This window comes from Leptinotarsa decemlineata, unplaced genomic scaffold (genome assembly GCF_025532065.1).
Source record: "Leptinotarsa decemlineata unplaced genomic scaffold, Ldec_3_MD MMD2_tig00001019_RagTag_RagTag, whole genome shotgun sequence".
Classification (NCBI taxonomy): domain Eukaryota; kingdom Metazoa; phylum Arthropoda; class Insecta; order Coleoptera; family Chrysomelidae; genus Leptinotarsa; species Leptinotarsa decemlineata.
The window spans coordinates 3,864,665-3,888,299 of NW_027412557.1; the positions used below are offsets into that span (position 1 = coordinate 3,864,665).

At 34.4% G+C, this 23,635-nt stretch overlaps 1 protein-coding gene across 1 annotated transcript in view; it reads right to left on the reverse strand.

Annotated features, from left to right (window-relative positions):
• The window catches only part of LOC141482349 (uncharacterized), a 64,765-nt gene extending 43,724 nt beyond the window's left edge, over positions 1-21,041 (reverse strand). Inside the window, exons 1-2 of the mRNA XM_074175449.1 lie at positions 21,011-21,041; positions 19,932-20,092 (exon numbers count right to left, since the gene is read on the reverse strand). Of these exons, the coding sequence (XP_074031550.1) occupies positions 19,932-20,092; positions 21,011-21,041 (192 nt within the window). The remainder of the gene's footprint in view (positions 1-19,931; positions 20,093-21,010) is intronic.
• Between the last annotated feature and the right edge of the window lie 2,594 nt (positions 21,042-23,635).

A 23,635-nucleotide genomic window follows, 5' to 3' on the forward strand; every position in this document is an offset into this window, starting at 1 on the left:
TCATATTGGCAGGATGTAAGATCAAAAATTATTTTGACTTGTGATCGTGAATCTGTGAATACACTATTGAAATCTACTTTTCGCTTAGTTACAATATCTTCGTTTCATTCATAAGAACTTTCACCACTATTATCGCGAAATTATATAAGAAACTTCGTGAAATATACCAGTATTCTATACGCACAGCCATTGGAGTCTTTGTGGACATTTTTCACTGCCATTTCGTCTCAATATCAAGATACATCTGGAGTCAATCTTGAGAATTTTCGGTTGGAACTAATAGCCACTTGAATTGCCAGCCTGCTAATGGCACACTGAAAGAAACTGAAAATAATACCTACAGAGGCACAAAAAGCTCTTATCCCAAGAACATTTCTTTTTCACGCAAGAGGTTTTCAGTGGCGGCACTTCTACAAAAGATTTTTTCTACATTGAGTAACTCTACAAAAAAAGTGATAAACTAGGTTTTCAATATTAAATTATTATTATTTCTACACTTCAGTCACATAAAATTGTGTATGCGATTTCTATAAAAGTGAACTCAGGGTTATTAAATTCAAGAAGACATATTTAGATACATTCACACAAAACATTTTGAAGTTGAAAATAGTAAATCCCATTGAACGGATGTCACGGTTGAAAAAAATATTTAATACCTAAAATTCACAACTGATATGATTATAATAATGATAATTATAATAATATTTTTGGGGAGAAAAGGAAGGTTTTGGCGTTCTTCTTCCCCATGTTTATACAAAAAATATGGGGGTGTTTCGAAGAAAGGATAACTCTATACAAAGACATGTAAATCATGCAAAGAAGTAACTTTCAGACACAAACTGAAAATGAAACCCTCTTGAACCAACTATTTTCATGTAAGTGATTTTTGGAACAAAAGCTTAATTGAGAAAAGTGTTTTTTCTGTATAATTCAGTATAAGTAATTCGATGTTTTTATGAAAGTAGTTATTTCGAAAAGACTCTACTTTCAGTTTGTGACTGGAAGTTACTTTTCTGCATTATTTTCCAGTTTTCTCTATATCTACCTACTCTTCAGGCATACTACTTTATTTTGAAAATATTAACAAAGCCCCGCTAAAATATGATATGAAAATATTGATAACCTTCGGTGAGAATGTCAGAAATAATGAGGTAGCGTAATTGAACCAAGCTGAAAGGCACCCCATTTGCCTCCTACTGTTCAGCTTCATGGGGTTTTATCAATTTCGAAGCGAGTTTCTGTTGCGAGGGAACGATATTTCTGATAATTTGGTGTTGATTAGTTCGAAATGTTCCATTTGTTTACGCAATGTTTGAAACGTACTTTTATGTTTGAAAGGTGTGCATGAATTGTTTCCAGCAACAATCGAAGAAATATTAGAAATAACTTACAATGTATGTATTTGATTTTGCTCGATTGATCGTATTTTCATTTTTCAAAAACTTCACTTTCATTTTCTATAATGAATGTGTGGTGAAAAGAAAATTTATTGCCTCCCATCCATGGATAATTTCTTCATGAAATTCAAGGCCTTCTTGGATAACCCTGGTTCATTCATCATTATTGCGCCACAGTGAGTTCAAATTTCGCGAAAGGAGTTTTCTGATTCATTAATATACTCTGAATCACGACTTTCCGAGTATGAGTCTTCTAAACTTGAAAATATACACTTTGCGTACACATTGGATGATATTATTCAGCTGCCTTTCTATACTAGCCAGGGTTAGCTGTTCTCTCATTCTCAGATGGTTTGTTAACCAAAATCGATATCGATTTTTCGGCATGTACGTATGCAGGAATTGAATATATATATATATATATATATATTTATATATATATATATATATATATATATATATATATATATATATATATATATATATATATATATATAATTCTAACTAGCGGACTCGGCCAACGTCGTTCCGCCTAACAGTCAATGAATGAGCAGATTTAGGACTTCAAAACTGATGGAAAATCATTAAGTTTAATAAAATGAATGAAATTGGTATATAATAAAATAACTGGGAATTGTTAATGAGAGTGCAGTTTTCAGTGAAGCACCCTGTGATAAACATGTTAGCTGTCAGTTGCGTTTTATTATAACATGTCACTATTTTCACTGACTTTCTGCCTCTTTTATTATTATTATTATTATTATTATTATCATTGATGAAATATCATATTTCAATTCTCACTATTCTATTCCTGGTTCCAAAAAGACAAAAATCATAAGAATTGGTTCAGCTGTTCTTGAGTTCTTTTATTATTATTATTGATGAAAAATCATATTTTCATACGGCTTAACATATTCCCAACGAAAACAAATCCGAAAACAAAAAAATTATGAACATTGGTCCAGCCGTTTTTGAGTTCTGTTATTATTATTATCATCATCATTGGTCTGACACCTCTAGACCCGTACGTTAAGGAGGTTGCGTTGATGCGTTGATGCTGCAAGCAACCAGTATCAAATTGAACCCAGAACTGGCTGGTATCTTAATCGCCACAAAAGAAATAATCAGGAAAAGAATTTCTGCAAAACATAACAATCTGCACTGATATCATACAATCCCTATCAATCATAAGAGTAGGTCCAGCCGTTTTTGAGTTCTTTTATTATCATTACTATTATTTTGCTTTCCCTTTTTTCATATTTACTAATTTTTTGAACCTTTTCTGTATTTCGAATAAGACACAATTTATTTTTATAAAAGCTGTCTTAGGTACAGTCGCACAGCGATCCAAACTACCACGTTGTTATGTAATCTTGAGAAAGGATTGTATAGTATAATCTCAAAAGAGCTTCATAAGTGATTTTTGAGGGAAAACACTCCACCTGTGACTTTACTATCGCCATTGCTCCAGTAGTGCCGGTGTAACAGAAATAAACCTGTCTAATTCGCATAAACGTTATACAGTGTCACCAATAAAGTGCACACCATATGGGAAACTTTTTTTTTCGAAAAGTTTCAATGAAGTTTAACCTCGACACTTGTTTGTGCTTTAAATTTAACTTAAAATGATGCGGCCAACTGTGACCCACTGATGTTTAGTGTTTGTCAAATTCAGCTTTTTTTTTTTGAAAAAAATTGAAAACGTGCATTTCCAAATCGAATGTAACAAAAAGTTCCTTGAAAGAGTTGTGTCAACAGCAATTTTATATCCATATGCCAAATTTTATGCAACTAGGATAAAGTTAACGTTTTGCTTATTTTTGACAGATATCCCCTTTATTTTAAAAAACAAGTTCGGTTAATTGTCATCAATTCATGTATACATAACAAACTCATCATGGAGTTTACCTTTTCTGATAAATTTTTACTTATACGGACATTTTTAGAGAGAAATTGAAAATTTGCTATAAAAATTTTAACATGACTGGTGCAAAGTTTCAATCACTTGGCTATTTTCTTAAACAAACCTTTGATTTCGGAAAAGCAGAGGCAACTAAAAAAAATGCAAATAATTTCGATAGAACCATTATTATTATTATAAATTTTAAACAACAATAATATTATAGAAAATACAAATGGGTACAAAAAATTACTTATTGATCTGAATGAGGTTGTCAAACACTTATAGCCTACATTTCAGTATGTCGTCCTCCACGATCGATACAAATTATGTTCGTTCTACTGACATCTGTAACTGCATTTTTAATAAATCGGGGATTTATATTTGCACAGCACTCGCGAATGGTATTTTCCAGATGTTGTATGTCAGTAAATGATCTACTTCGATACCCTTTTTGTTTCAGGTAACCCCACAAGAAAAAGTCTAAAAGCGTCAAGTCGGGTGATCCAGGTGGCCAATAATGTTCCCAGTTACGTCTAACTGTTTTACAGCAACCGTGTGATGTATTGGTGCGCCATCAAGCTGATACCATAGGTCGTATTTAATATTTAAAGGCATATCATCTAAAACTTCACTAACCTCATTATTTAAAAGGTTGAGATAACCGACGGATGATGAATTTTTCCTAAAGAAAAATGGCCCAATCATTTGGTCGTTAAGTATCCCACACCATACATTAGTTTTAAAGGAATACTGATCATCACATTCAACTGTGAAATTGGGATTTTTTTGGGCCCGCCAGAGGCAATTTTGAGAACTTACCGTTCCATTTGAAGAGAACGTTGCCTCATCTGTCCATAAAATTTTATACGGAAACTTTACATTTTCTTCTATCTCTCCTTGAAACCAGAATGAAAACCCCAAACGGACATCAAAATCTCGTTCTTTCGATGTGTTAATGAATTTTGGGTTGTAAGGTTAAAATTTATTCTTTAATAAAAATTTTCTAACACTTTCTCTCTTGTGATCGGCATTTTTCATAATATCGGTTATGCTTGTTTGCCCGTGTTCGATAATTCTGAAACAAATGTTAAGTTGGGCCTCTCCATCATATTTACTTGGAGTGTGCTTTTTCTTAAATTGATTTTTTTCAAAAAAAAAGTTGAATTTGACAAACACTGAACGTCAGTGGGTCGCAGTAGGCCGCATCATTTTAAGTTAAATTTAAAGCACAAACAAGTGCCGAAGTTAAACTTCATTGAAACTTTTCGAAAAAAAAGTTTCCCATATGGTGCGCACTTTAATGGTGACACTGTGTATACTTGTTTTTCTTGTCGTTTTTGGTGAGTTTCGCATTCTTCGCAATCATCGCATTATAGTATTGAATTGTGATTATACTCAGTTTTGATATGAATGTCAGTTTTTATAGACATTATCAATTATTTATTGTTTCAATATCCTGTTCTGTTCAATAATTGACTAGAACTGGCCGATACTTGATGAAAATCCATATTGAGAAACTAATTGATAAAGTTCATTGCATGATTTTTACTATAAAGGGTTTTATCCTTTCCGTTGAGGAAGCTATTGTATAGCGAAACACGTGTCGCGGTTTTTGTGAAACCCTTTTTAGTGAAGATAGTACAATAAACTGTATTAATTAGTTTATTTTTCTGTTGTGTTCATGTTGTGATTTTTTTATTCTTATATTGTTGCTATACTCCAGAGCCTAACTCGTGTCAGTAGAGCTCCATCCAACTCTGTATATCGCCAAGCTAGTCTTCTTATGATGATTTCATTTGATTTTTCTTTTTAGCTCATATGCCTCGTTACTGTAAAAGAAAAACCTCAGACCACACCAAATTTATAATATAGACGAATCTGGTCTGAGAACCTGAATGGAGATCTAATGTGACAGTGGTATGGTGCACTAATGCAATTGGTTCTTTCATCTCACCATATATGACATTTTCCCGAAAAAATATGAAAAAAGAATTGATATATGAAACTCCGACTGGCACTATAGAGTTGACTCAAGAATCGGGATGGATGACTGCTGACGTATTTGTAAATTGGTTAAAATTTTTCGAACACATACAAAACCTAGTGTACTAGATCCAGTGTACTGTTATGTGATGCAAGGGCATGCAAGTTATAAAAGCCCTGGAGCTGAAGATGATGACATTAATTTATTATGCCTGCCTCCTTACTGCATTTACCAGATGCAGTAAGAAGGCCTTACTGCACCATACTGCATTCACCGCTTGACTATTAAAAGACATGAAATAAATCCCAAAGTTCTCAAAAAGTCACCCAGATCGTGTGTTAACGCTTTCGCAAATGAGATTTTCATTCACATTGGCTTATGGAAAGACTGTGGCAGCACAAAATGCAAGCGAAGGCTTTGAAAATAGGGTATCTGGTCGATTGATCCCAATATTTTTTCTGATTTTATGTTTGAACTTGCAAAGATACTAACATTCTTTCGAACCAAGAAGATGATATAGAAAAATCTCTTGGAGACAAAACAATTGGATCAACTAACAATAATTTTATAAGATCTAATTCTCCTACGGACCAAAACGTCACAAAAAATTTCTGGTCATGATAATAATGTAAGACCTGGTTCTTCTACGGAACAAAACGATTTTTCTAACGCCAAAGAGCGACTGTAGCAATTTTCAATGATGATGCAAGTCCCAGTACTTGATTAACTTTTTTTATCTCATATCTCTCATCGACACTATAATGGCAATTTATTCAGGACCAAGGCAAAAGAGAACGAAAAGCCACTACAGCAGTCTAGCACTTGACTTCACCTTGTAACGTGAAAGAATGACGAGCCAAAAGTGCACCTAAAACCCCGCGAAAAAAAAACAGCAAGCCACAAAAACTGTTCTCAATGAAGATATACTGAAAGTCGACAATGTACCACCAAAAGGAAAAAATTTGTCTAAAGTCCCGGAAAGTCCTCTGCAAAAATAGCTCAAATAACTCTAACTCGAAGATTTTCCCGGCACGGTATCAATGATAACGATGATTGCGCGTGTATCTATTGTAATGATCTCGTCTCTCGATCGAAGGCCGGAAAAGTTGGTTAAGATGTGTTACTTGTTCTCTTCGGGCTCATGATTCATGTGCTTATGCCTCGAAGAATACAAAACAGTTCTTTTATGAACAGTGTATCTAATTTTCTGATATGTCATTATATCCGCACTTCATATGTCATTTTGGGATTATTTGTGATTTCTTATTCATGGTTTCTAAATAATACTCAGCTTTCATATATGTAAGTCAATGAACCAAAGAATATTATAGAAAATATCAACTAATGTATTTGCTTTAATTGAAAATTTTGTAATAAAAAAATAAAACTTTGTCGTTTTGTCCGTACTTACCCTATGTTAATTTAAAGGATATCAATTAGGGAAATGAAATATAATTGGAAAGATAAATTATTATCACTTCCATTGTATTTACTTTTGGAATTGCACTTTTGTTGTTTGTTTTTGTGGTACCAAAGAACGAGCGGCTCATTATAGAGTTCAAGAATGCTAAATGCATTTGTCGAAAAGTTGTTCTGTTCTACTTCTCCTCTTATGTTTTCTCTCGAATGATTGACTTTGATATTTCCCCCTACCTTATAATTGATAATTCATTTTTAATTTCGTTTCTATATGTTTGTCGCGGTTTCATTCAATTGTACCTCCTTCTCTATTTATCATATTTTGAGTTTCAAATCTTCACCTGTAATGAATAACCAAATCATTTACCATTCAATAACAATAATATTGCTGAAATTCTGAAGGATCATCCGTTCGACTGAAAAACAAACGTTTGACCCAATGAAAATATTCATCAATGAATCGTCCGAATGCTCTTCACTAACAGCTGCAAACAATCAAAACTTTCAAATGCCAAGCTCTCAGGAGTTGAATAACTGGCAATGATGAAAATATATGACAAATACAGCAATTGGTATCTATCTGATAGTCATTTATTACACAAACTTCAAAGCCACCCGTGGATTTCTATCGGAAAAATGCCTCCTGCAAGGATTATTCGAATCCTTTCCAAAGAAATTTATTGTGCTCTTTAGATGAGGTCTCAGTGAGAGGCCGAGAGCGAACATTTTCATTCAATAGATTTCCAATTTGAAAGACAATGTCGTCAGGAGGGATAATTATTTCTTGATTGAGTTTGGCGTTGATTGATTTATATGTTATTAGACAATTTCCATGAAAGCGTTATTAGTGTTGATATATAACTACGAAGTTAGGATTCAGTTTGAAACACATTAGTATTCATTGCATTTCACTAAGGATTTTATCCAGTCTACCACATAAAGAACATCTAATACTCATTCCTTCGAATCATAAATCAGCACTATTTTAACCAAATTTGCCGAAAGGGGATAATGATTTTCCAAGTGGCATCACTTGAATATGTTGAAATGAGTAATATTTCAAAAAAGCAACTGTATTTTAACGATTTGAATTATTCATAAGAAAGTAATTGGGCTAGTAGATCAGTATTCACATATACTTTGATAAAAATTGAAGTGAAAGAAAAAACGAATGATAGGACTTTATGCCTGACTGAATTTCATTCCTTCTCATCACATTTTTTTTTTAATCATTCGAATGGAGATGAACTACGAGGTGTCGCTAGAAAATGAAATGACTGGTTTTTTGTGAGACGACCAAAGCAAGTCTTAAAGTCAAACGCCGAGTCGTGTAATATTCACCCTTCACATTCCGGTTGAACGACACCAGCTTGCTCAATCGAATCACAGATTTTGTTCTTCTTAGACCGTGCTACTCGTCAGAAAAATGGAAGGCATTTCAACTGAGGAGATTTTTAGTAAATCCACAACAGAAACTTATTCTCTCTTACAAGTGTTTTGAGTGGTTTAACGTTTCAAAAACGGTAGAAGACATAGAAGATGAATCACGGCTAGAGTGTCCTTGAACATAGATGAAAACATCGATAATTATAAGTAAACTCATCCATCAACATCGCCGTTAGAGATTCCGTGCCGAAATTGTAGGAATCTACAAAGAATCAGGGAAATGTAATACCAATGAAAATTCATTCTGACATCTTGAAAAACATCAAGGAAGATTCTGAACTTATGAGAAGGGTAATTATATGTGATGGATCAAGTGCCAATCAATGCACTAGAAGGGTCCACATTCATCACGACCAAAGAAAACTTGAATGTCCAAATCAAAATTTAAAGTCCTGATGATTGTTTTTTTTACATCAATGGAATTTTAAATGTGAATTGGAACAAACAGTATCCAAAAAATATTATTGTGAGTTCACCCACGCAGAGCGGTTAGAAGCAACCAAAGTTTTGGGAGAACAGGTCAAAAAAGTTTCATTAGACCAAGCATGAGATTGATATGTTGGAACTACCATTCTACTCAACAGATATAAAACCGTGATACTTTTTTATGTTCTCAAAAGGGGGGAAGGAAAAGGTTTGATACAGTGAAAGTTGCGAAGGGGAAAGCGATGAAGACTATGAACATGCTTTCCAGAAAATGACCCGAAACACTGTTTTACATGGTGGAAAATTCGAATGGATATGCGTACAGATGGTGGAGATGGAAATATTGATAGAAATGGGGTGAACGTGACGAATAAAAAAAGTAACACTGAATATCTTGTTATTTTCTAGTCAAAACTCATATATGACACCTAGAATTTCTCTCGAATGGTGAATGGTGAATTATATTATCAATTCGAACCGAATGTTACTCATCATTTTTTTTATCGATCAAGGAAATAATATAGAACTAGTTTGTTCTCTTCTGCTTTCGTTTGTTTGGAGTTGGATGTGCTCTAATTATTTGCAACTATTCGAGCGCAGTCCAAGACAACGTAAAAATGCCACCCCCACCTTCAACCTCCTTCGCATGGCAGGTACAACCCCCAATTTTTTAAATGGGAAAGTATATGTTTGTGATATAACGTTTGAAATGTCTCCCTATTCTCTATTCAAAAATATTATCGTTTTCAAGTTCATTGCGAAAATTGAGATTAAATAAAATTGATACCATGTGGTTACCGAAATTCGATGAAATACACTCAAAACCTAAAATGTAATGCAAAACGTAATGAAATGTAGAATATGGAAAATAACTATGGATGTTAACGATGCAGATGTTCAAAATGTTCACCGCAAACATCTTGGCAACATCCTCATCTCAAATAAAACTGTATTCTAATATTATTTAACATATCAGGAGTGACCGACCTAATCGCAAACGTTATTCGTTCGTTTAAGGTTTAAGTCATTGAAATCTGAAGGTTTAGTTTTGTATACATTGCTCTTTACATATCTTCATAAAAAGAAATCTAATCATGAAAGATTAGGTGATCGCGCTGGACATTCAATCGATCCTCGCCTCCCTATCCACCGATTGGGAAATGTATCGAGGTATTGCCGGACATTAACTTGGTAATGTGGTGGTGTTCCATTCTGCTGAAACCATATCGTATTCACTGGAACTTAGGGTTTTCTAGATCAGGATATAAATTTGCTAAACTTGCAATGATATCATTTTGAAGTAGTGCCAAATAATTATCGCTCAATAAAAAAGGGACCAATGATATGGTTTCCAACAATCCTTTGAAGGTTAATGTTTGGGCAGGCATGTTTCTTCCCTCATCCAGTGAGGATTTTCCGTTGACCAGTAGCGGCAGTTTTGCCAATTAGCATACCCGTTGAGAGAAAAATAAGTTCTTCTAACATTATCGTCTTCCATGGGCTCCTGAGCAGGTATCATTTTATGAAGATGCATTTTTTTTTAATATGTTTACTATCGATGTATGGATAACATTGAATGTAGTAGATGTAGTAGACTTCATCACTCATTGCATTGGCAGCTGCTTTTTTTATCTGCCCCACATGACCAAGCTCGCGAAACTGCTCCTCTATTTTGCCTATTGTTCCTTGAGATATGCCCGAAACTGCTCCTCTATTTTGCCTATTGTTCCTTGAGATATGGGCGATAAATTGGGAAATTTCTCATGAAATAGGTGAGCTACTTCCTGTTGTGTTCGGGTTTTATCTCCGTAACCAATCATTTGTAAAACTGTTGATCTAACCATTTGTCAGACTTCAAGTTTAAACTTAAAACTTTAAACTTAAATTAAAACACTGATAACAGATGTAACATACAAAAAAATTGGTAATTATTTACAGTTTTTAAAGGATACCATCTAAAAAGAACATTGCTTTGGTTTTCGCTTACTATCTTATTATCAATACCTCAATATGAAATAAGTTTTGAGTATATTGTAATGAGTTTTGAGTATATTGTAATAAGTTTTGAGTGTATTTAATCGAATTTCGGTAACTACATGATTTTAATTTATTGTATCTTAATTGTTGCAACAAACTTGAGAGTGATAACATTTTTAAATAGAGAATAAAGAGGCCTTTCAAAAGAAATATCACAAGTCTATACTTCCCATACAAAGAATTGGGGGTTGTACCTGTCATCCGACAGGGGTTGAAGGTAGGGGTAGCATTTTTCCCTTGAATTATTTCAAATTATAATTCAAATTCAACGTGTCTCGGGATTTTGTTGAAATATGTACCGTGACCGAAATAATGAATTTATTCCATTTGGCTTTTACACACGTATATTGGCAAATCATGTCTGTCTATGAGCGATATCTTTCATGGCGACCTATCTTCGTGCAATATTATGACTGTATTTTGCCATATATAAAAATTTGGAAATGATAATTTCAGTTGAGATAGCATATTTGTTCGAAGTCATATAACTGAATAATTAGTTTCTGTAGGTAATTGAATAAATAACCACAAAGCGTTTCAAATCAATCCGCATCCAATTAGTTGCAGGGAAATATTCGGATAATTAATTTATCGAGGTATATGCATTTAATAGATTTCATTTATTACAAATGTCCAATCGTAATTTGGGGTCATTAATTGGTAATTATATTTCACTTTAGTGAGTTTGTGTATGAACGACTAACAAGAGTGTTTGTTCACTAAAGAACACATTCCGTTTTGAAAATACGAATATCAATAACAAACCCCATTTTTTTCAGGAAAAGGAACAAAAGTGTTCCATTCAACACATTCTGAGATGAATTCAAATGGTTTGATTAATAATGATAATGATAATTTATTCACACACACAAGTTTCACACTTATACAAAATTAGTATGAAAAATAATGCGTTGCAAATAAATTAAGATAACTCACAAAAGGTAAACCTTGAGCGTGACATGTTTAACTATAAGCTATATATTTATAGACATATACCCAAATAACACATAATCACAAGAGAAATAATACATTTCTATGTCTGATTCAAACTTATGTATCAGAGTGAAACGTCTTTAAAAAAGAAAAAAATTAATAAGTTTTATAAGTAATACATATATTTTACATCAACATATTTATGTATTTGGAGGCGGGGGATTCGGAGAACCCATAACTTGGTTTTTCGTTTGAAAACTCTTAAGTTCTGTATATTTTTCAAAGTTTGTGGTAACTCATTGTAAAGTTTTGGACCTAAGTAAAAAAAACTTCTTTGTAGCATGTTTTTGATGGTCTTGCTACATGCGACATGTTCGATTTTTGCCGTGTTAGGTATGGATGACTGATGGCTTGTAGACTTGCATTGTATTTGGGTTGGCGGGCTACAGTGCTCACAAACTATAATTGTCTAATATCCAAGATTTTCGATTCATCAAAAAGTTGTTCGGTAGGATAAGTATACGGTTTTTTAAATTGACTTTGAGAATCATTTGTTCCAGGTTTATGAGAAACATTTTATTGGCTGCACCCCAAGCAATGACTCCATAATTGAGGTGGCTCCTGATCAGCGCTTAGTATAATATTTTCATTCAACTTGTGGCGAGTATATTCGAATAGTGTTTCATCCTGTATAGAATACTCCTCAATTTCTTCACTATATAATTCACATGTACGTTCCATTTCCAGTTACAATCAAGATAGATTCCTAAGTATTTATAAGTGTCTGCTTTTTTAATTCTCACAACTTCATTCGGTCGTTTGATCTGTATGGTGTCAAAATTGGGCAAATGTTTGCAGTAAGAACTGATGGGAATGAAGTATGTTTCATCTTTATTGACTGTCAGTAGTTACCCATCAAACCATTCAAGGATAACTCCGAAATCTCGTTCTACTACAATTTTCAAATCGTCCCAAGTTTTGGCTTTGTAGAATACAGCGGTATCATCAGCAAAGTTCATCACATTTCCTTCTGAATTCAATTTGAATAGATCGTTCAAATATATATTGAAGAGTATAGAACCAAGGACGGTGTCTTGTGAAACACCAAATTCAATGACTGGGGTAGAACTTATGCAGTCATTGATTTCGGTACATTGTTCTCGGTTACTTAGGTAACTCTTGAATAACTTGAACGCAGTACATCTAAAACCTATACTTTCCAGAGTATTCAGAAGCAATTCATGGCAGACAGTATAGAATGCCTTTTTAAGATCCACCAGGATGCATAAAGCAGGTTGTTTATTGTCTATAGCTTGACTTATTTCAGTAGTTAGTAGGTAGATAGCATCTTCTGTCGATCTGTTCCCCCGACACCCGAACTGCTTATCCGACATCATTTCATATTTTTTAAGGAATGTTGTGATTTTCTGTTTCAAAAGTTTCTCATAGACTTTTGATATATTCGAGATTAGTGATATTGGTCTATAATTTGAAACTTTTCGTTTTGATCCTGTTTTGAAAAGAGACTTCACAATTGCCGTTTTGAGGGCTTTTGGAAAATTACCAGTCTTCAGTGAAAGTTTCATGTGTGCGTCAATGGTATGTATATATGATTTGCTATGAGTTGTAAAGTTTCGGCCATTATTCCATCCTTCCCAGGTGCTTTATTTCTTTTCAAACTTCTGATTGTTTTCAATGTTTCCTCTTCAGTAATATCTTCTGAGTAAAATTAATTTAATCGCCATGTTTGAGGTTTTTCAGGTGAGAATCTGGCTTTACTTTCTATTTTTTCTGATAGTTCTCTTCCGATGTTTGTGAAGTATTCGTTGAATCTATTGGCGATATCTAATATTCTCCTTGAAATTTTTCTATTTTCTGTCTCAATTTCAAGAATTTCATTTTGATGTTTATTTTTGTTCGACATGTCATTCAAGCATCGCCAAAGATTTGAAGAGTTATGTTGATTGAGAGTAATTTTATTTTGGTAATATTTTCTTTTGGTTTCTTTTATGAGCTCATTCAGTTCATCACGATGTTTTTTGAAGTTATTTACGTTCTCTTGGGTGGGGTTATGTTTCATAAGAATAAACAATCGGTATTTTTGATTAATGGAGGCTACTATACCTTTTGTTATCCACTCTTTCTTTTTAATATCAGATCTCTTTTATTTGATTGTTGAAGTACATTCTTGTATATATTTTTGCATTGAATTTATGAAACAATTCACGGCACGTTCAGGATCATTGTGTTCATAAATTTCGGACCAATTTTCAGCTTGAATGTGAGAAACTAATTTCATTTGATTGAGATATCGTTTTGTTGAAAGTGTATTTTGAATTTGTCTTTTTATTTCAGGCAAACAGATTCGTAATACTATAGGATAACGATCGGTAACACCCATCTCTATCACAACTGGTATACAGAAACTTTCATTGATAGTATTTTTCAAAAAATATATAATCAATACATGTTCTCGAGTTTTTAATATTTTTGTGTACGCATTAATTGTTGACAAATATCCATGTGCCCCCATATTATGTTGATAGAATTAACGATTGCTTGCGTATCATAGTTAAATAGATAGGAGTGTATTTAACCACGTTATGCAAAATATACATTAATAGCAGAATATTTCCAATGAACACTTCTCTGAGCTGACTTATACATATTATCAACGATTTACGAAACACCAGATATAATTATACAGAATGGAATTTTTGTTAACTTAATAAACGAAATGAACTCCAACATTCTCCTCTTCAGTAATTGTCCCATCAACAATTACTCTTTTCTGGTTCTGGTCGTGTACTGGCAACACACATAACCTGGAGACTGGTCTTCAGAAAATTATTTTCTTGGCTGTCATAACGTCAGCAATACGTATTTTTCCATCCTTTGCTGAATGAAGATGAACTTTTTTCCTTTGAGCCAACAATTCCGAGGTACATAATGTTCACAAATTAGAATAATATCATCTTTTTTGGAAGGATTCTGTTCAGTGTGCCATTTGCTTCTTTTAATTAGTGATGGCACATACTCATGTGACCAAGGTTGCTAGAATATATCGGCAATCTTCTGAGCTTTCATTTCTTCAGGAGATGTGAATTTGTTTCTTCAATCCGGGAACAAGATAATGTCGAATATAATGGTCCAATCAAAAAATGGTTTTGAGTCAGTGCATGATACTCATTTGGATCAGTTGATACGTGCGTCAGTGGGCGAGAGTTCAAAATGTTCCCTTTTTCTGAAAGGCTGTCCTCAAGACATATTCTTGGGGATATCTTTACCTTTTTTCGGAGCTAACGGTGGGTTAAATGTCCATTTAGCTTTTTTCAGTGTGCAATATTTATGAATTTTCTCTTGGTCCACATTCTGAAGATTTTCTGCCAGTTCCGCTTCGCTTCCGCTCCTTTGAAGTTGGTTTCATTATCGCTAAAAATTTCTTCTGGGCAACCTATTCTGTAACCAAATTGTCTGAATACATGAATGAATCCATTGGTAGTCATATCTTGGGCTATTTCTAAGTGGAAAGCTCTTGTAACCATACAAGTAAATATTACATCATATCATTTCCCGTGTGATCTTTTCACAATTATTTCAATTGGTCCAAAATAGTCCACTCCGGTTTTGATAAATGGTCTCACAGTGGGCTCGAGTCGACAAATTGGCGATTGTCCCATTAGAGGTATTTTTGGAGAACTTCTTCTGTTTTGGCAAATTTGACAATTTACCCAAGAGCTTGGAACTGTTTGGCGAACGATATCCTGAGCAGCAACAAACAATTTGGATTTCAGTGCCGCCAGAACACAAATGATGCAATATTTTTACTGTTATATGAACTGTATACTGGGATCAATGATGGTGGAGTTGCCGCGGCTGTATTTCTGGCCGAAAACAAGTAGTTGAAACAAAATCAATCTCAAGTTTAGGTAATATACAATTTCGTGTTCCGCAAGGATCAGTCTTGGGTCCAATTTTGTTAACGACCTGACGACGCTTGACATTACAGGAAATGTTACTTTGTTCTCCCATGATACCACCATACTATGGCATAATGATAAGCAAGCTGATCTTTATATCATTAATTCAGATATAATAAAGGTCAAAGAGTGGTACAACTCAAACCTTTTATCCATATTGAAAACTAAGATAGTGTCCTTCAAATGTGCAGTTGCTGATTTTTTTTCAAACCACCAGATTGTTGAAAACAGTGTTTTTTCTAAATTTCTACGACTATACATCGACAACGGTCTCAAATTCAATGAACATGTGTCAAAAACTTTAATGAAAAATTGTCCTCTGGTTGTTATGCTGTGAAAATTGCTGCAAACGAACTAGGATACCCAACCGCAAAGACAGTGTACTACTCCTTGATAGAGTCACATTTGGATACGGTATCCCATTCTGGGGAGTGTGCAGTGGTAATGTTCTTCAAAGTGTTTGTCCTACAAAAAAGAGCCCTGAGATACCTCTGTGAACTAAAATGTCGGGATTCGTGCAGTATTCACTTCAAGCAACACAACATACTCTCGGTAGTGTCAATATTTATACTTGAAACAGTGTGTCTCATAAATAAACACAAAGAAAATTTCATTACAGGGAATAGATACCCCATCCGTCAAAGTAACCATCCCAAACTACCATTACCATTGTGAAACTTTTCTACCACATTCCATACGCAAATTGGGGTTAAGTTTTTTAACAATGTCATTTAAGAGTTGTGGATTAGATAAGTAATCGTACCAGTTCAAACTCTTAATAATAACAGCCATATTTTGTATTTTATTTGAGAAGTCCAAAATGATGTCAAGCTTGTTCTCCTTCATGTCAGGAATTTTTTTCACAGAATCAATCAAATCTTGAAGGATGCCATATCTTCTCTCGAAGATATCGATGATTTTGTCTACTTCTTGAGTGAAAATCAGTAACACATTTATGCAGTCTTTTGCTTTGCCTTTTATGCACTTTTGTGAAAGCACAATGTTTTTAGCGTCGAAAAATCCGCAGAGTTTTGTCGTTTCTCGGAAATGATGTATAAATTTCATCCATTCTCCGGGCTCACCGGAAAATACTGGAAGTTCTTTACTGAATGATTGCCTAGCCATAAACTGATACATTTTATGTTCTTCCGACATATTTTCCTAAATATTGGCCTCAGTAGATTCTTGTTCCTGTTTATTGTTTACATTTAGTGAATTCTCTCCTTCTAGAGTATTTACCCAGTTTTGAATGAAGTATGATTTATCTGTCGCTGTTTTTTCTTCTTCAAATGAAAACTCGCTTGAATTCAGACTGTACAATTCTGATATTTTCATTTCTGCTTCTCGTTCAATCAGCCTTTTTTCAATTTCTGCCAAATTTTTTCCTTCTCAAATTCGATTTCCAACTGCATTCTTTTCCTGCATTGACTACTCGAAACTATGGTGGTTTTATGCGTTTTTGATGAACTTTGGTGAAGGCTTCCGTTCATTTGCCTTTGGGTTTTTCGAGAAACTTCATCTTCATTCATTGCTGCCTGTTTGCATTTTCCCAAGTCTTGAGTGACGTTGACATATCTTGCAGGTGGCATTCATTTCGTTTTTCTTTCACTTTTTCTCAGGGGTAGAGATTTACTTTCCGTCATCTTCCACAGGGAGATTATTTGATGGATCGAATGACCACTAATGTTTCTGACTCCGGTTTGTTTTGGTTTTGAAATTGCCTTTGGTTTCAATTTGCCGGAAATTTATGGATGAAATATTTTCAGAAGGAACATTTTCAAGACGAAATTGAGGACCTGCAAAATGATAGAAAAATTGAATCCTCCAACAAGCTCTTCAGATTATCACCTTTTTTAGATGATGAAGGAATAAATCGACTCAAGAATAGAATTTTGTATTCAAATGATTTACCTGATCACACAAAATTTCAAATAATTCTCGAACTAACAAATTATTTTATGAAATTGCTGATTTTTCACTATCACTTTTAAGCAGCGCTTAACGGTCAAGAGTATGTAAATGACCTGAGACAACGTTACTGGATTCTGAACATAAGATCAGCAGTGAGAACCAAAGCTACCAGAGATGGCAGCATTACTGAATTCTCGTCTAACAGTCTCTTTCGCCGTAGTCGAAATGGACTACTTTGGGCCTATGAATGTTTATGTTGGCCGAAGACATGAAAAAAAGATACGAAGTACTGTTAACATGCATGATCACCCGTGCAGTTCATCTTGAAATGGCATACTCTTTGAGTATATATTCGACAATAATGACAATCAGAAGACTCATTGGTCGTAGAGGGTATCCCAAAAAATATTTTCCGATAATGGTACGAACCTGAGAGGAGCAGCAAATGAACTTAAGGAAGCCTTGAAAGATTTGGACCAGCATACGTTAATTTCGAACTCAACCACTGACAACATTGAATTCAATTTCATACTCCCTTCATACTCCACGAGACGAAGTTCTGCAGACTTTATTAATAGAAGCCGAATCCATTGTCAACAGCCATCCACTGATTCACGTGTCAGTGTCACTTGATCAAGCAGACAGTGAAGCCCTGACACTAAATCACTTTTTAATGGGAACATCAAATGTAACTCAGATCCCAGGTTATTTCGGAGAAACTGATTTATTTACTAGAAAACAGTGGCGAATATCTTCTCTCGTTCTCTCGGATCATTTTTGGAGACGATGGATAAATGAATATCTACCTGTTTTAACCAAGAGAACTAAGTGGTTTTCTTCGTCCCTAAGAAAAGTCAATCAAGTGGTAGATGTTAAAACGTCCATGGGCACATTTAGGAGACTTTTGACTGAGTTGTGCATTCTCAACGTTGACGAACCACATAGGAGTTCTTCACCAGAAAGAAGTGTTCTTACGGATTATTATTTATTAGTTGAAGAATAGGAACTCTTCATCAGGAGAGAGTGTTCCTACGGATTATTTATCTGAAATGTTTGTTATATTTATTTTGCTCATGTACTATTAATTCATGAATGAGTTTTTGAATGGTTGGCAAAAATAAACAGAATTTAAATACTTGTCAAACATAAAAACCACGTCTTTTCATTCATAGTATTTTCATTAAAAAAACTATTAAAACCAAAGGTAATTTCAAAACCAAAAGTAACCGGAGTGAGAAACTGCCATCTTCCACTCTCGTTAAGGATTCAATTATATCTAACAGCTGCAAAATGTACAATCACCTTCCAATTAGTATTGAAGATATACCGTCCAACGCCAGCTTCAGAAAAGCAGTAAAAAGAGTTCTTTCCGATAGAACCTATTATAGTTTGAAAGAATGTTATTTGGATAGAATAGAATGATGAGTAGTCTAAAACCATACATATCTATACACTTTCTATACACTATACATCTTCTATTGTTTGTTATATTTTGAATTTCAAATTGAGTGACTGATTGTTTTTATCTATATTAATTTTATATGGTAGTGACTATTTTTATACATTTATCAAATGTTATTATTTTAATTACATTTACATTTATATATACACGCTTTGTCAATAAGATGTTATTATTTGACAATAAAGCATATTTTTATTGATTGACTGAAATGCATATTCAACTATTCCATAACATTATATTAGTCCCACGGTTTGATCAAATGAACATCGTTGTGCAACGAACATTTTGAATCCTCTTGCTTCTGAACGTATCAAATGGAGTGTAGTTTGTGAATCAGTCCAATAGAACGTTCTTGAAATATTGAGTTACAGAGATTTGGTCAAATAAGAACCCGATCTAGCTCCCATCAATGCAGCCTGCAATTTCAGGCTGGGTATTGATAAAGGTTTTAGAGGTGATACTCGAGTTTTGGCATTCACGAAGCAAACTTTCACATTTTCGTTTTGTTCCAAACGAATGTAACCTACAACAACGTAGGTGTCGTCAGATGAATTACAAAAATATGAAGTTGAAGAGTACTTTTTTTCCTTTCCATCATGCAAAATTTTCGTGGAAGTCTGAAATGATGAATATTTTTTAGATCGTCAATCCATTTTGTCCATTTCATGTACGTTCAAGTTATCGGGAATATCATCATCACAGTCGATTTTACTTTTTCACATATCTTGGAGAAGTATTTCACCTTGCACCATGAAATTTGCTAGGAATCCACTTTCAAAACTCCTCTTATAGATGGTTTTCGTCCAGTATCTGACAAAGTTTTATCTATTTTATGAAAATTGGTTTTGAAAGTGAATGTGTCGTCTTTCGGATCCCACCAGACATCTAATATTCTTTCGTTTGTCGATTTGTTTTCATCGAAACTTTTTTGGCAATCAGCTAATAACCTATCATCTACATCCTTCAATATATTTGAATCATTAGCTATCCAATTGAGAATTTCAAAATTTTCTTTATTGTGTACATATATTACATCACTTATAATATGTGCTCCTTCTTCTGCTGTATTAGCTTCTCCAAGATAGTCGTCCACGTAGTGAGCGTCGATTATATTCCTTGTTGCTTTCGGATAGTACTGGCTGAAGTCTTGAAAGTTTCTATTTTTTTGGTTCTTGTACCAAGCAGGGACCACAACTTAAGAAGAAGAAAACAACGTTCATTTCACAAATATCTGGTTATTTTGCCCTCTTCATTCCTCTGTATAAAATCCGTTGAGAGATTCGATCTTCTTTTCTTGACCCTTGACCCTAAGAAACATTTGCATGATGTTAGAAGTGAAAGCAAATTTTTGCAATTAATTATAAAGGTCAGGTCCAGTTAACAAAAAATCATTTAAGCTCACCCCAACAAAATTAAAATCCAAAGTTTTGTCTGTCAAAATACCTCTAATCTATTTTTTTCAACAACGACACAGCTAACTTATACATATTATCAAAGATTTACAATACATCAAATATAATTATACAGAATGTAAAAATTTCAAATCTGAATAAACGAAATAAACTCCCAACAACTAGTCTGTGAAGTGTAGTATCACGTGTTATCTCCACATCATGCACCAGAAGTTTTTGAGAACGTATAGTGGATGGTGTTTCGTACCATTGTATTTGAGGTTGAATACTCAAATATATGACCACCTCGTAAGAAATCATATCGTAGGTTATTATCACTCTCATCATCATCATCATCAGAGTTGAGTTCTACATCCAGTAATGATAGGTATAACCCATATAAAATCAGAGAGAGGCCAAAAACTAGCGCGTGAGTTAGACTCTTTCAATTTAACATCTAAAAATGAAAGAGTTTTCTCAATCGATAGCTACAACTTTTAGCATATCTTCAATAAATCCAGATTTTGATCCAAAACAACGAAAAATAATGATTGCATCGAAGTAATTTAATATATAGCAAACATCTATAATTTTTTATAATTTTGCCACACATTCTCATCGCGAAAAACTTTTTTTTAAGAATTGATTACTTAATGATTCAGTTAGGACATCACTGATAATAATTAAAATGAAGTTTTATTTTTCAATTTTTGTAACTCACCATTCACATTCGATATCAACTCGATGGCCATTTCACTATTACATCATAAGCTCTGCTACATTAGAGAACAACTTCCAGAAATGTATTTCTCTGCTTTGTTTGCGAGGTGGGGAACGTGATTATGTTGTGTACTTGAGAGCAGAAAACGTTGTTAGAAAATGGTGGCTTTTACCTCTCTGTCAGGAGTGGGCACGTGACTCCATGCCCTTATCGACAAATCTGGTGCGTGTCTTTCTGCGAGAAAGTTCAGTAGGATGTTTGAGTTACTGAATATCAATCATTGTTCTTTGATAAACGGCGTATTTATTATAAATCATTGACCGTCCCATCTTGGAAAATCTTGCTGTGTCTCTGAGATGCGTGAGAGATGGTAAGGCCTCTTTGACACGGGGAGCTTCACGTCTTCTGCTCACGAGAGAGAGAGGCTCTTAGCGCCAAAATCCAACGAGTCCAATGGAGTTTCCAGACGAAGAGAGGGAGACGAGAGTTCTCACGTGATCTGCACTTCGAGCCGGGGAGCCACGTCTCCTCCTCGAAATGCAAAAGGATGGGTGGGGGCTTCCACAAGAGGAGTGAAGACGGCTCACCCTCCCTTGCCTAGTTGACGCTTTACACTACTCATCATGACAGATTACGATGTGGAGCTATTGCTATCTGCAACAGACCCGCTGTTTGGGAATGAAGTCGGAAAAAGTTGGGTGGAAGTCTGCAAGGTGCTCAACGTAGATTTCACAACTTCATCCATCCCCGTTTTTGGTTGATTAGATATATCCAAAACACTATTGATCATTGGCGTTTCCGTCGTCGACGACAGAGAAGGTATATGGCAACATCTCGCGTGCGATCCGTTCTACGACTGACCTCAAGGAGCCAGGAACTGAAAAGACTTCCGGTGTGAATGTGCGGTAAGTACGTGTGATCAAGCCCCCGTGTAGGAGCGAGTGACTTCACTTCTTGTATGAAATAGTGCATTATAGAATATTTGATAAACGACGATTCCTTGGTAACTTTTGTGTTTCTTATCCGATTCAGATGTGGTCTCCTTTTCCCATTTGTATTTGAAATACAAATAATAATAATCGGCTTAATAATAATAATCTCTCAAGGTCTCATATTGAAAAGAAATGCATTTGAGAGCTTCACTCCAGACGCATAATTTAGACGTTACTCAATATCACCATTTCAAAAGCCAACAAAAAATTTTTTTGGGAAATGTCACAGTCAGATTCAATTGCCCAAAAGTTTTCAAATTATTCAACCATTAAATACCACATTACTAGACTAGAAACAACTCCGTATATTCTGTTATGATTGGATTAGTACTTTGTACCTAGATATTGCCGAAAATATTTCAGCACAAATCTGTATCGGTAGTAAAAGTGATGACCTGATTCCGAATTCGTTGGAATTTTGAGCCTATATTGTCTCATTATACTTATTTTCGCAAAACTAGGTTATTCCATCGCTCCTAGCAAGCAGTGAATGTTACACCAATAAACCCTATATAAGATTTGGACTAGTCGCCGGTGAATTTACCGATCCTGAAATTCACAGAGTTTCACTTCAATAATTACGAAAGATACGGGAGTGTTTCCATGAGAAGTGAGACAAATCAGTTTTTTCAGAAATGAACATTCTTTAGCGGAAATATGTAATGTTAGTAAAATTGATAATCTGATTCTGAATCCGACTCCTTGAATAGCCATCATTCGCTTAAATGTTTTACTATCCTCGCCTTCGGCTCATGTTGTCGAACTCACGCTAATGAGTACAATTCTCGTTTATCGAATTTAATTGACTCCAATATTGACCACATTTTAGGTTCATACTTTCTGGGTCAAAGTTACGTCAATCCAAAATGACAGATTTCATACTAGTAGTGATTCTCAGAAAACATGTTATCTTTATATAACACCGTCTGTATCTGCTTCAATCGTTAGTTATTTTAAATAGATAATATTTATTAGTTTTATTCATTCTTTCACAATTTTCAAATATAATCTATATCTGATATTCAGTGATGACCTGAAATTTTCATCAAGTGAGTCTTTTATCTCCAGTTGTGAGTTACGACTTTTGGATGTTCAAGAGACCGTAACTTAATAAACGAGCCAGAATTGAGTTCAACACTTCGATATTGAAAATTTATTGGAGAGTCTCTTATAGAAAGCGTGATGGGATGCTTTATTTCATCTTCCGAGAAGAAGTTGATAGACAAGCTAGAATTGAATGAGTTCCATCAAAGTAATATATTTCTTGAAAGTCATATTATGAGGATTTCACCTTTCAATTTATCATGTACAGTGTGTCTCACTTCTCATGGAAACATCCCCGTATCTTCCGTAATATTCGATGTAGAACGATGAAACTCTCAGAACTGATGGAAATGCTCAAAATATACCTACCACCTGAATGGGGTTGATCAAAGTGATATACACTGTACGCCACTCGCGATGGAACACACTATTTTTACAGTAAAACATATTAGGGGGCAAAATAGGCTCAAAATTCCTTCAGATTCGTGATCAAGACCACCAACTTACTACGATTACACTATTTTTCTGAAAAAATTTCAGTCCTGAAAAATCAGAATTTGTCTCATTTCTCATGGAAACACCCCCGTAT